Source organism: Fusarium odoratissimum, assembly GCF_000260195.1.
Source record: "Fusarium odoratissimum NRRL 54006 unplaced genomic scaffold supercont1.7, whole genome shotgun sequence".
Classification (NCBI taxonomy): domain Eukaryota; kingdom Fungi; phylum Ascomycota; class Sordariomycetes; order Hypocreales; family Nectriaceae; genus Fusarium; species Fusarium odoratissimum.
In genome coordinates this window covers 2,633-15,689 of record NW_022158693.1, presented here as the reverse complement: position 1 = coordinate 15,689, position 13,057 = coordinate 2,633, and the positions used below count along the sequence as shown (strand labels likewise).

At 47.3% G+C, this 13,057-nt stretch overlaps 5 protein-coding genes across 6 annotated transcripts; 2 read left to right on the top strand and 3 right to left on the bottom strand.

The window, feature by feature from the left end:
- Positions 1-404: 404 nt before the first annotated feature.
- Positions 405-654, top strand: FOIG_05267 (uncharacterized protein; the record flags this gene model as incomplete). The annotated part of the gene is made up of 2 exons (XM_031203817.1): positions 405-504; positions 572-654. The coding sequence occupies 2 exons, from the start codon at positions 405-407 to the stop codon at positions 652-654; spliced, it is 183 nt and encodes a 60-aa protein (XP_031065646.1).
- FOIG_05266 (uncharacterized protein) lies at positions 557-2,446 on the bottom strand. Of its 2 annotated transcripts, XM_031203816.1 has the most exons (3): positions 2,281-2,446; positions 1,392-2,222; positions 831-1,316 (listed from the first exon to the last, which is right to left on the bottom strand). In XM_031203816.1, the coding sequence occupies exon 2, from the start codon at positions 1,799-1,801 to the stop codon at positions 1,472-1,474; it is 330 nt and encodes a 109-aa protein (XP_031065645.1). In that variant the 5' UTR covers positions 1,802-2,222; positions 2,281-2,446; the 3' UTR covers positions 831-1,316; positions 1,392-1,471. The 2 variants fall into 2 exon arrangements, with proteins under 2 accessions (XP_031065644.1, XP_031065645.1); XM_031203815.1 differs by having other exon boundaries at positions 557-1,316; positions 1,392-2,446.
- Positions 2,447-4,007: 1,561 nt separating this feature from the next.
- Positions 4,008-6,410, bottom strand: FOIG_05265 (uncharacterized protein). The gene is made up of 5 exons (XM_031203814.1): positions 6,077-6,410; positions 5,562-6,026; positions 5,400-5,513; positions 5,158-5,347; positions 4,008-5,107 (listed from the first exon to the last, which is right to left on the bottom strand). Exons 1-5 carry the CDS (start codon positions 6,200-6,202, stop codon positions 4,017-4,019), a joined length of 1,986 nt encoding a protein of 661 aa, XP_031065643.1. The 5' UTR covers positions 6,203-6,410; the 3' UTR covers positions 4,008-4,016.
- Positions 6,411-6,744: 334 nt separating this feature from the next.
- FOIG_05264 (uncharacterized protein) lies at positions 6,745-8,791 on the bottom strand. The gene is made up of 2 exons (XM_031203813.1): positions 7,229-8,791; positions 6,745-7,179 (listed from the first exon to the last, which is right to left on the bottom strand). The coding sequence occupies exons 1-2, from the start codon at positions 8,500-8,502 to the stop codon at positions 6,900-6,902; spliced, it is 1,554 nt and encodes a 517-aa protein (XP_031065642.1). The 5' UTR covers positions 8,503-8,791; the 3' UTR covers positions 6,745-6,899.
- Positions 8,792-11,096: 2,305 nt separating this feature from the next.
- FOIG_05263 (uncharacterized protein) lies at positions 11,097-12,393 on the top strand. Its single transcript, XM_031203812.1, has one exon. The coding sequence runs from the start codon at positions 11,327-11,329 to the stop codon at positions 12,284-12,286; it is 960 nt and encodes a 319-aa protein (XP_031065641.1). The 5' UTR covers positions 11,097-11,326; the 3' UTR covers positions 12,287-12,393.
- Positions 12,394-13,057: the final 664 nt, after the last annotated feature.

Genomic DNA, 13,057 nt, shown 5'->3' with positions numbered 1-13,057 from the left:
TGCATAGCCTACGGGGGTTCAACAAGCTTATCTTCGCATTGGGCTGGATGACATGAACCCTGCTAGTGAAGTAATATGGGACGACAGGTTTTCCGACGTATGCGACGTCATTGGGTCACGCAGCAGGTTAAGGTCAGAATCCCTCAGGCACTTTTAGTACCCTGCAAGGCAGACTCGAGTGAAATTTCGGTTAGACTCCCGTCAGCTGAATGCTTTGCCTCTCGTAATGTCGCGGCACATTTAGTGGGCAAGCTGCGATCCTTCGAGCTACTAAGCCACCACCATCCATTGGGGCTTAGCTATCAATCATTATCAGAGCCAACACCAAGAGCCTGGTTATTTATTCTAGTGTCTGCATATTTGAATCATTACTCGTGTTGTTGTTTCAGCATTGTATCGTCGATATGTCACCAATTTCTGAACCTCGACCAGCCGCCCAGCCTGCTGGTGCGAAGGCTTCTCAGCCTGTGCAAATGTCTCAGCCGAGAACGCAACAGCCTATGAGTATGGGTTTCATGTCAATTATCAGGTGCCCGCAAGCTGATTCACGTCTTGATATAGAATTCCAAAGGCCACAAGGGCGCGCAGATCTTAGAGGCAATCGCAGACGTCCTCGTGATGATCCAGAGCGCGATGGGTGCTGTCGCGGCCTAAATTGCTTATCGGGCGTTTATATGATCCCCTGCGCGTGCACACTGTGCTGAATGAATACTTCGTGCTTGTATTCGAATGGAGCGTAAGGGATGAAGGCAATGATAGTGAAGCTATGGGTAATAGTGCTGTAGCCCATCGTGTATACTTGTCTTGAGGATTGTCTCGCTGGTTAAGTTCGAGTATGGTCGACTTGATGCATGATAATAATGGCTGATTCGGTCTGGACTAATACAGACGCAATCGGTTACTGTCTGGAAAGTGCGAAAGCCCGAGCCAGTCCGTTACCCTCCTTAGGCTATCGTCATGTTGTTCTTCTATCCACACAGGCACTCTCAAAGATATCAAGTCAGTCTAAGAACAGGTCCATTCACATCGCCAAATAGGCACTACAGATGAGGCTAGTTCAAACTTGAAACTACCTAATATATAGCTTATGCCTTTAGTTACAAAATGCTAGTATGATAGAACTTCCTAACAACCGACTACAGTATAGTAATCCCATTGGAACTGAGGACCAATGCAGACGCCCTGATTGGTCGCATCATAAAACTGCTGCGGTACGCCATCATCGCAGTCGTCCTCGTTAGCATACAGGTCAATTTGGCAGTTACCCATATCTTCAAGCCAGAACCCTCTATGAGGATTCGGAATACTGGTACAGTCTGGGCGGGCGAGAGGGCATTAGTCGTCATTACTGGAAGTACCTTATCATGAGGATCTAGGAATGGAGCAAGTACCTTTATTACCATCTCCTCGAAGGTCACCCGACGGAGTCGACTCGCAGTCGCCGTCACCATAAATAGTAAACTTCCAAGCATTAGCCACTGTTGCCAGCAGCAGCAGAGCCGTCTTGCGGGTGAGCATCATTGTTGCTTTGGGCAGAAGGCGGAACACGTGCTCGGACCTTGATTAGGTCGTCTTCGTACGCCGGGTCGTTTTCAAGGCGTCTAGAACTAGCAGCGTGGAGGAGAGCTTGACGGAAGACAGGCACGTCAATCTTGGTGGGGATCTCAATAAGGATATCTGTTTTCCACTGGTCGCCGTAGATTAAGTAGCGGATGGGAAAGGGGACGTCAGCTGCGTAGTCGGCTTCGTACTGTTCAAAGACAATATCGCGCCAGGTCTTGTTGAGGTTTCTGGATGTCATGCTGGAGTAGAGGGGACTCTTGGGGAGCGGAATAAGCTGGATATTTATCTTCTTTTCACTCGTTGGTCTTGTCTAGACTCTTACTTGTTGTCCCTTTTTCAAAAGCCACAGTTCAAGGCTGGTTGTCGAAGCGCAGTACTAAAGTAAACTGCAGCTGGCAGGTTGAATCAGGAAATCTCCGAGCTGACTGTCAAAGCGCAGCGCCAAGTGTAGATCAAAGAGGTTATTATGTTGGTTGTCCAAGTCGGAGTCCCAAATGTAGACACGATTGGTGGGTTGAATCAAGGAAGTTGAGTTGTCGTGTTGGTTGTTGGTTGTTGGTTGTTGGCTGTTGGCTGTTGGCTGTTGGCTGTTAAACGTAGATCGAGATGGCCGAGTTCAAGTTGTGGCATCATTAGTAAATGCGGGGTCAGCACCAAATCTATGCCTCAGGTTAGGGAGATCAGTCATCAAATAGAGTGAGCGATACATAGTAGTACCTATGGCCCGTCGGGGAATTAATTGTGCATTTCGGCACTAGCCTAAGTATCTTCCTTTGCCTTATACTGAAAGGTGCACACATACCAGTTCATACCCAGGTATGAGACGTTTGTTGCGTAAATACTGGCCGGGGTCTTGTGATGAAAACAAGTCGCTGCAGGCGATCAGCACAAAGTTTTCTCAAAGCAGAAGTAGCCGAAGCGGCAGAATCTACATATGTCAAACAAGGTACTTTCTATCAAGGTGTAAAACAGACGATCCCGATATGCACCCAGGTTGACAATAACCATCAAACCACCCACTCTTACATCATTATCTCATGCTAGTCAGGGAGTTATTTTTGAGCCACCAAATCATTGTTTGAAATGGACCGGCAGCGCGCTGATCAGTCCACTTGTCTCGAGAACTCGTATTCAGCCAACAGCACGCATAACAGGAGGAATAACGCTGTATCAGAAGACTCTGGCCAATCTACCAATGCAAGGTCATGTGCAGCTGAGTAGAAGTAGGTCACATTACGTCTGGACCTTAAGTCATACTTAATAGCAAGACTGTAACTGTTTTGCTTGTATGACTGTTATTGATGGATTATCTGATCTCAACGACTGCTCAACTGTTTGCCGCATTGGGTGAGGGAGTTACACGTATCTGTAATTACTCCTACTTTGGACGTCTCCCAAGGTTCTGTAATCCTAGATATAAACTGCCTAGGTAGTGTCTCTCGTGAAATTTCTCACAGAAGCTTTCAGAGTGCCGTGGGAATAGCCTATTAACCACAACATAATTTTGGTGAATGGTGTCTTTATTTTCTTTACGCCAAATCAGACCAGAGATGTTCTGGTTGCTAACGGGAAGGTTGTTGCGTGTGTGTGGAATAGTAGTACGCTCAACCGACTATTAATATAACGAATTAAGAAGTGATGTGATTAGAGGCGGAGCATCTATTGCAGGCACATAGACTGGATGAGCTGAGAAGATTTAGTGCTGGTAAAGATTGGAAGGTATTGGATACGTTTTTGCGCGTATCGGGAATGGAAGTAGCTTACTCCCGATCTCTCTAACACTTGGCAGCTTTAAACCACGTATGCTGTCCTAGAACCCAGGCGGACATTTGGGCTCAGAGGAATTGATTATGACTCCTTGTTCAAGACTGACATACAAAATTAACTCAGCCCTTCTCATCAGAGTGGGTCTTTGTCCCTGATAGGAGCTGACTGCAGGCAAATGCTCCACAGCCATAAAAGCGATATGCCGCCCTGAGCCAAATATCTCGAGGAAGTGCAAGGGGATACAATAGACTGCTTGTATTACGCTATAACCTATAGCAGCTCTTTGGCTCCCATAAGTAGAGGCCACCCGACTACAGCTTTCTTCAATCATTAGCAATTGCTAGTCGTCTCTAAGCTATAGAATGCCTCGCGATCACGGATCCACCCAGGAGGGGGTCGCTGAGACTTGTGGAAGACGTGGCAATGCGAGGTCAATTGGCAAGGCGTTGAGTTCAGTGGTTAAATTATATCTAACACGCCTAAAGGATTCCCAAAGAATCGGAATGACTATTCTGAAGCGGCTTATGAGCGTGCGAGGATGGGATGGTGGTGATGGGTACGGTCGGCCACACTCTCTAAGGATAATGAGACTGATTGGTTAAAATCAGTTACGCTTCAATTCGCTATCAGTATATTCAAACATTTTCTTTATATCTTAAGTCAACAACAGGGCCAATGCCCGCCCTCTAGCTAGAGTAAGGCTTTCCCTTCTTAAGAGTCTCAAGAACAGCAACACTAAGGTTAGGAAGCTTAAAGTTGAAGGCACCCTTTCCATCAGCCTTGAGAACAGTCTTCTTAGTATCAACAACATTGTTACCCTTGTGAGGATCGTTGAACGCAAAAGGATCTTTCTCCTTGTTGGTCAGAAGAGTAAGCTCGGCCTGAGCACCGGGTTTGACACCCTCGAAGGACAGAGAGACAGGAACGTCAGCGCCCTTGGTGGTGTTGTACGCAGCACCCTTCCAGATAAGAGTTCCCTTGTCCTCGTTCTTGCCAGCGACGTAGTAGAGAGGGTCGAAGTTGGAGGTGGCAGGGAGGGTATGTGTCATAGGGTGTCCGGCGAAGAGGGACCAGACGTACCAACTGGTAGAGCGGGTGGTCATGGCAGAATCGGCGGCAAATTGGATCATGGTGATAGACCACTGCCAGCGGTTCTCGTTCTTAAGGATAGGAGCGTAGAAAGTTCCGGGGATGCGATCAGCGTTGCGCTCATAGCCGCAGAGAGCGACGGCCTCGCCGACACCAGAGATCCACCAGGGATAAGGCATCAAATTGCCACTCCAGCCAGTGCCACCGTTGGGGTGAGTAGAAGCCACCTCGCCAATGATATGGCCGTACTTGTTGTTATCAAACAGGTTGAACTCCTCAACTAGAGCATTAGGCTCGCGGTAAGGATGGTAGTCGCCGATTCCAGGAGCAGGAATGTCAAAACCAGCATTCTCCTTGTCACCAACGGGGTCAAAAGAAGCGCCGGAGGAGATTACGGTGAGATCAGGGTGAGCCTTCTTAATGGCATCGAGGAACATGGGGAAGCGGTACTCCTTGTAAGAGTTCCAGCCGGTGGGGTAGCCAGCGAGCCAATCCTCGTTTCCGATTTCAACGTATGAGAGTCTGAAAGGCTTGGGGTGGCCGAGCTCAGCACGCTTCTTGCCCCACTTTGAAGTGACAGGACCTCGAATGAATTCGATCTCGTCGAGGGCGTCGTCGATGAGAGGCTGGAGTTGGTCCTTGGGAGTGACGGAGCCATCGAGGGAGAGACCAGCATAGACACCGACAACTAAAAGTCGTTAGCACTAGCTCAATGAGTTGGAAGAATATGAGACTCACTGATTTCGAGATTCATGTCCTCAGCCCACTGAAGGTACTCCAAGATTCCAAGACCGTGTGTCTGCTGGTAGTTCCAGACACCTTCGAAACCAGGACGGTTGCGAAGAGGTCCGAGGGTATCCTTCCAGTCCCACCAGGTCTTGTTGGTGTTGCCCTCGAGCATGTTACCACCAGGGAAGCGCAGCAGGCTCTTTTCTGCATGTCAGCGACTACTCGCGAGAGACGTGAGACGGTGAACTTACGGGGTGGAGACCTTCGAGAGCCTCAGCAAGGTCAACTCGAAGACCGTTCTTGCGGCCCTTGTAGGTAGGAGGGAACAAGCTGATGAGGTTGAAGTCGAGGGCTCCATCAGCACCCTACTATTTGTCAGTATATGTCACGTCTCTGTTTTGATTGTAACTCACCTTGGGATCATAGGTAATAGCAAAAGTGTTGTTGCTGTTAGGAGCGTTCTTGTTAGGAGTAAGCACAAACTCATGCTCAACCCACTGCTTCTTGTTGGCCTTGGACTTGACCTTGACGCTGCCAAAGACATCGTCGGTAAGGTCAGATCGCAGAGAAGCAGTAAATTGCCCCTTGTAAGCACCCTTGACCCAGAAGGAGCCAGTGTACTTCTGCTTCTTGACATCCATTCCCCAGTACCCCTCGTTGAGGAAACCAATCTCCTTGGACTTGCCCTTTCCAGGCTTGACGTTCATGGAAACGGGGAGAGCGTCGGAAAGAGGGGTGTCGAGACGGTTGAGGGAGAGCGTAGCATCGTTGATAGATCTCCAGCCAGACAGAGAAACAGGGTATTTCTTGCTGTACTGGAAAGCTCGGTTGCGGATGAGTTCAGCGTAGATGCCGCCATCACCGGAGTTGTTAATATCCTAGTCCAAGTTAGCATCCCAATCATCATCAGCGCTGAGTCAAGACCAACCTCGTGAAGGAAGCCATATTGGTGACCGCTAGTGGCGTTTCCGCCCTTGCTATCCACCTTGATGTCGACAGACTCAACAGCCACGAAGCAAGCCGCAGCCGCAAGGATTGAACTGAAGAGAACCATGATGTCAAATCTCGACCTTGCCTTGCAGATGAGGTGAGATTTTCAGAAACTCCGACGCTGCTACGGTCTTATATATAGCTATCCTTCAATTCAGGCACAAACCTGCACAATTCAACCGGCTTAACCAACCCCATTCCGTTCCTGCAGGAAACAAGCGGTCCAATAATTGACAAGATAAGCTTCTCCGCACTTTGACGATCGTATCATGGTCACTGCCGAGAGAGCCATTAACACCAATAACTTTACCCGAACGCGGGGGGACGATCGTGAAAAAACGGTTAAATTCTGGGGGTGATCATGACGTTTACTAAATCTGTCGATCATGGCTTGTTTTGGAGTTGGGGTAAAAAGCTCCAATTGAACAGGGGTTTGAGGGGAAGAGGGAAATGATTCGTGCGCATGGTAGAGCTTGTGTGGACCTGAGTCGTATTTTGTCGTGATCTTCATGATTGACTCGGTGTAGCTCACCAAAACTAGCTTAGCTTTTCCGATTGACAATTTCTTCAAATTCATCCACGAATTAACGCGATAAATTACAAGGGGCCAAGGGATGTTCACATGATGAGAGACCGGATAAATGTCACTTGGCTGGTGAATAACAAGCGAATCCATATCATGTCATGTCATAATCATACTAGCATTCTGCTTTCTATCGCTATTTCGTAAACATAAACAATTGCTTCCATTTCTTTCCCAATTACTCTTCGCTTTGCTCCAAGTGATCAGCCTTTTCCTTGCTTGCGAGGAATTGCTGAGGAGTGTTGCGAGGTCGAGTCTTTGCAAACTTGACTGTTGAGAACACAGAGGGCGATTCCTTGAAGATGAGCTCGATCTCTTCGAGGTTGCGACCCATGGTTTCAGGGAAGAACAGGAAGACCGAGATGGGAACGCATGCGGCGATGACGGCGTACACAATGTAGTACTGCCAGCCGATACTCTCGAGAGCGACGGGTGTGACCATGACGACAATGAAGTTCCTACTAATGTTAATATTTGCGGTTATAGGGATGAGCTGGGTTAACATACCAAAGCCAGTGATTACCGGTCGAGATGGAAGACATGGCCATTCGGAGACGAATGGGAGCAACCTCAGTACAGTACAAGAAGTTGGCGCCAAGGAAACCGATGGGAACGAAAGTGTTGTAAAGGTAAATGAAGCAACCAGCAGCAATCATGGCAGGCTTGTTCTCACTGCCGAAAGAGGTGGTGATGGCGAGAGCGATCATGCACGCCGACATACCAATACCGCTGATCATGAAGACGGCACGACGACCGAAACGATCGATGGTGAAGAAGGCGATGAAAGACGCGAGGAACTTCCAAGTGAGAGCTCCTCCGGTAAGAATCTTGGCTGTCTCGGCGCTCATACCCAGGTTCTTCTGGAAGAGAACGTTGGCGTAGACACTGACGAGGTTGGAACCACTCATCTGCTGGTAGAACTGCAGAAGAATGCAGAGGATGAAGCGGTACAGGAGCTTATCCTCACCCATCTTGAGCATATCGCCCAGACGAGCAGCGTTATCGGAGGTCTCTTCGAGGGAGTGCTCAATGCCAGCAACTTCAGCGAGAACCTCTGTGGAATCGATGGGAAGACCCCGAAGGGCAGCGACAGCGTGACGGGCCTCCTCAGATCGGTTCTTGAGGACGAGCCATCGAGGGCTCTCGGGGAAGAAATAAATGCTAGCCATGAGGATGAGGGAGAAGGCGATGGCAATGGCAATCGGGGGTCTCCAGGTAACAGGGCCATGGTGAAACTCGAAGAAACCAAGGTTGATCCATGACTCGAGGACGTAACCAAGGCAGATGAAAAGACCCGTCAACACAACCTGACGACCACGGTTCACGGCCGCCGACGTCTCACTCTGCCAAACCGGCACAATCGAACTAAGCTGTCCAATACCCAGACCAATAATGACACGCCCAACAATGAACTGCGCCAGTCCAAAAGACGAAGCCTCGAGGATCTCTCCAATCAAGGAGCAAATCGCCGCCGCAAAGATGACATTTCTGCGTCCAAACTTATCACCCGTATACGAGCAACTCAACGAGCCAATCAGCGCACCAATGACAAATGTCGCGACAACAAAGCCCTGAAGCGTTGATTTGGAGCTCTTGTCTGCGCCGGTAGAGTTGACGGTGTCGATCTCGGGGAAGGTCTTGACCCAGTCTTCTTCGGAGAGGAGACCGCCAATGCCAGCTTGGTTGTAGCCGAAGAGGACGAAGGAGGGAGCGACGATGGCGGCGATTTGGAGGATGGCGAGGGACTTGCCGCTGACGCCCATGTATGTTGGCACGCTCATCTTGGTCAAAATGTCTTCAAGAAGCAGAAAGTTGGAGACAAGTTGGAGAATCGCCCTGGGTTGGAGATTGGGATTGGAGTAATGAAACAGGCTCGTCTCTAGGTTTTATACCAATCTCATCGTCGAGACTAGAGACTCCAGATTTCTGCGGAGCCCCATGGAGAAGCAGGAAAAAACCCCTCGTATGTGGGGATAAGATTTAGTTGATCCAAGCTCGATTGTAACAGTGAGAAGAATAACATGAGATTATTTTTCTTGCCATGGCATCTTTCTCACGGTGAGGTTTTGGGGTCATCGGATAAAACGGCACGGTCTCTTTTCGGAGGTGCCATGTCAACTGTGGATATCGGGTCTCGCGAAATGGGTCCTTGCGCTCCGCAGTCGTCATAGCCCGCGAGTCAGAGGATGCAAAATCTCGCAGCGATAAGGCTCGGGGTAACTGCAATAGGTATTCCTTATCGCCAAGCTATGAGGCTCATGCACGGCATTGGATGGCAGCGGGTCCGGTAGAGGCTTGCTACCCCTGGTCGCGAACGGCAAAAACGGCACTTTCAAGATGCTAGCATCTCGTTGCCTACGGGAGATTGCGGAGTCTGGTGGTATCATTTGCATCGTCTAGAACCTTTTAATCGACGCTGATTAAGTGATTAAGCTTCAAATAGTCTTCGGAGTTCAGATTTGAAAGGATGCAGGCCGGAAAGTTTACTCGCAGACGTTCCCGGACTTGGGCGATTCGAATCGTTCTAGAAAATTTCTAGGGGAGAAGCACTGTCGATCTTCTGTTCCGTGGCGCTCTCGGCCGATCCGTTGTCCGGTATTTGAACGCTTATGTAAGATCAACGAATGATGTCTTTCAATCGAGGGTTTGAATCAGTTGATTTCAGTGCGTTACCAATTGTCAATGTAGTAAAGAGTATGTAATAGAGAGTATGTAAAATTGACGAGAGATATCGGGGAACTTGATATCTCTGACCAATTACAGTAGTATCATTTATAAAATTGTGGAAAAGACCCTTTGTTCATCTTACCTCCACGGGGAATCTCAAACTAAAAGTAAATACTCCGTTATGGATATTTCAATCTACCCCATATCACTTGCTCAACAAAAAATCTCTTAATGCTTTGTTGATCCACAATCGTGAGATGACTCCAGTTTAGATGACTCGGGTATAACTTGGAAATCTGGAGCCTCAAGGAAGCCCCCACGGCCCACAAACAGGCTCAACGTTACATATGCTGAATAATATCAACGGTCAATCGACTCATTACTTTATAAGAACGGTGCCTGCCAGGGAAAGAGGTCCGGTTTTGTTCGTGAGATGTGATGAGCTTGGACCCTTGATGTGACCGCAAGATTCGTGTATTACATATCGGTGCGATAGCCCACATCACGAGGTGAGGCTGGGAGCAGATGTGGTGTTTTTGTGCGACCGAGAATATCGCCTATACATATCCGAGTCGCTGCACTGATAAGAACCTCGACTTTGCATAGATTGAGGTTGTTCTTCGGTGGCATTAGCGGATGCGAATAGTATGATGAAGATGGAGTTCGGACATTAACATAGTATCTCCGTTAGTTGATGAACTGGCCTGATAAAGTTGGCAAGTGAGTGTGAATTTAAGTCGAGACCTGAAAAGATTGAACTGAGGCTTTGATGATGTTTGATGATAGCTTTGATAATGCTGAACCAACGTGTAAAATCTGCAAAATGCGGGGACCAAAGAGCGTGAGAGATCTGAGTTTATGGTTGCGAATAAGCATAGATCATCTTGGTTAAACCCCAGACAGACCCCTTAAAGCAGCACAAGGTCATAAGACAGAATTGATTGAGATGAGCTGGAAAATGACATCTGCCAGCATCTCCTACCCTGAAGCATTTCCAACCCAGACAAAAGCCGTTCTTATCGTTATCGATTGCGATTGCTTATCGATTGGGTGGATGGCTGGGATGTGGCGCTCAATTGCTGTGTTAAGCCACAATTGCAATAACCGATTGCTCCCCAGGTTGAATCAACTTTGGCAACACGACACCAAAAGGCGTTAGAAAGGTATCTGAAGTTGACAATAATTATGATGAATATTATGAAGCGAAACAAATGGAAAGAGGGAAGTGGAAATGCGAGAAATGTCAGAAGACTCGAAAGGTTGACGTTGCAGAGCAGTCGTCGGCATCCGCGGACCTTTGCACCAATGGCCTATTGTCCGGCTCTCTAAGGGTACTGTAAATATGTGTCACACAGGTACTCTGGAAGCCTTTTTCGATTATACAAGAATGAATTTTTAATACGAATTCTCCAAGGTTTCTTCTTTGCCAGTATCTTCAACCCGCGCATGTTAGAGCAGCTTTGATCTGGAGTAAATCCCATGGACCTTAATCACGGTAAAAAATAATGCAAAAATTGGAGGAAAATTCTATATGCACGGATTCGTCGCAATGGCAACGATATAAAGCAATGTGAAAGCTTGGCAGCTAATATAAGTCCAGGAAGTTGACAGTGCCCGCGGGTAGCGAAGCTCCGGTCCCCGCGGGCCTCCTCATTCCCCAAGATATCAGCTGAACTGCCTATGCTTCTTTGGACTTAAACAATCCATCCCAAGAACCAGTTGGAATAGAATATATTTTCTTTTTCGATAACCTTTAGCTCTTCGTTTACCGAGGCGCCGAGGCATCTTTTTTAAAGTTTGCGGGGTAGCGCCAGAATCTTTGAAGCTTTACCCATCTCAAGCGATCGCTGAAGATCAATTAAAGTCAATCACGCTCCGATCCTAGATTCATGAAACTTGATCCTCTCTCGATTTGTTCACATCAGCGCATCTATCACAATGCCTTCCATATCAGCCTCAGTAGTCTCACTCATCATAAAATGGTTTCTCCAGAACAAGGCCGTCCAGGAAGATGAAGAGGCGACGCGCCATAACATTCGCGACACCTACATCCGACCGCAAGACCATCGCCCTCCCAGCAATCTCGGCTCAAACATCACCATTGATCGCGTTGATGTGCAGGAATGGCCTTTATACAAGATATCCACCAAGAATTCTCAGAGTAAGAGTCAGCAGCGCAAAGCCCTTCTTTACATCCACGGCGGATCGTTCTTTAAGGAAATCTATCCCCAGCACTGGAAATTCGCCGCGCAGATTGCGAGTGAGACAGACCTGGACGTCTTGATACCGATTTATCCGCTGGTCCCAAGGCCAGTGGCTACAGCGCAGAAGCTCGCCGATGGGTTTGTTGATATCTGTCGTTTGTCAAAGCAGCCCATCGTGAGCATAGCGGGTGATTCAGCAGGCGGGACGCTTGCTCTATCAACTACGCTCCACCTACGAGACACAGCGCCTGAACTATTCGCGAAAGTGCGCTCGTTGATTCTAATAGCGCCTCTTCTTGATTGTGCAGTCGATCATCCTGAAGCACTACGTCTCGCCAAGATCGATTTCTGGCTCGGTGTAACTGGTCTTCGCATCTCAGGGAAGATGTTTGCAGGAGATTTGCCGATCAAACATCCCCTTGTTAGTCCGCTATACGGCGATATGGATAAGCTCCCACCATTGCTGATGTTTGGTGGTCCGAGGGATTTGCTCTGTGCTGATGCTAGACGGCTGAAATCCAAGTTGCTAGGCAAAGACGTGGATGAGGCTCCGGCGGGGAGTGTGGAGACGGATCGGCTTGTGTATGTTGAGAAGGAGGGTATGCTTCATGTCTGGCCTTTACTTCCGCATAGTGAGGGTGCTGAGGGGCGAAAGATGATTAGTTCTTTTGTTAATAAGCATTTAGAGCGATAGATATTTGCCGAAACCTTGTGGAAATGGCCAAGATATTCAGTCGCCAAGCTTTCTAGCCAATATTATAAAGTCACATCCGAAAGTCCTTTTGGCAGAAGCCCATAAGCGGGGACTCATACCCGCATAACCGGCTGTGCGTTTAGTATCACGTGTTTTTCGTATAACCGGTTATGTAGATAAGGCCATGTAAGCTTCTTTAGTTAAATCTGCATAACTAGGGGACTATTAGTTAATTTATCTTCCTATTATATTTATATTACTAATAAAGTAATTACTAACTTTCTGCTTTATAATTTAACTTTATCTATATAATTAGTATTTAAATAAGTAATATTAAGCTCTTAGTCCCTTCTACTACTAATAAATTAGTAAGATAATAGCCTAATAATATTCTTCCCCTAGAGGCATTATATCTATTATAAGAAGCCCTCCTTATAGATATTAATAAGTAGGTAAAGGCTTAAGGATATGCCTTTATAATAAGGCATATAATATATATGGCAAATAGAAGACTGCATATATACTTTAGCTATAATTATAGCAGAGGTAAATATATACTAATTCCTGATTCTAAGAGGAAGAGGAAGTATATTACTTAATGCATAGGGTGTAAGTTCTCTGTAATAGGAAAAGAGAGCCTTTATAAGAGTAAATAGAGTCTTTAATATTATCCTAATCCCTCTTATTCTTGTTATAATTATAAGCCTACTATTAGAAGTAGTATTATATATATAACTTACTAAAAGCTCTCTAATAAAGATATCCTTATGG

Coding starts and splice junctions, on each gene's coding strand:
- FOIG_05264 (XM_031203813.1), bottom strand. CDS start 8,502: ATGAGCGTGCCAACATACATGGGCGTCAGCGGCAAGTCCCTCGCCATC. Junction 7,180..7,228: donor ACCGGTAATCACTGGCTTTG/GTATGTTAACCC, acceptor TAACATTAGTAG/GAACTTCATTGTCGTCATGG.
- FOIG_05265 (XM_031203814.1), bottom strand. CDS start 6,202: ATGGTTCTCTTCAGTTCAATCCTTGCGGCTGCGGCTTGCTTCGTGGCT. Junction 6,027..6,076: donor AATATGGCTTCCTTCACGAG/GTTGGTCTTGAC, acceptor AACTTGGACTAG/GATATTAACAACTCCGGTGA. Junction 5,514..5,561: donor CTATTACCTATGATCCCAAG/GTGAGTTACAAT, acceptor GACAAATAGTAG/GGTGCTGATGGAGCCCTCGA.
- FOIG_05263 (XM_031203812.1), top strand. CDS start 11,327: ATGCCTTCCATATCAGCCTCAGTAGTCTCACTCATCATAAAATGGTTT.
- FOIG_05266 (XM_031203815.1), bottom strand. CDS start 1,801: ATGACATCCAGAAACCTCAACAAGACCTGGCGCGATATTGTCTTTGAA.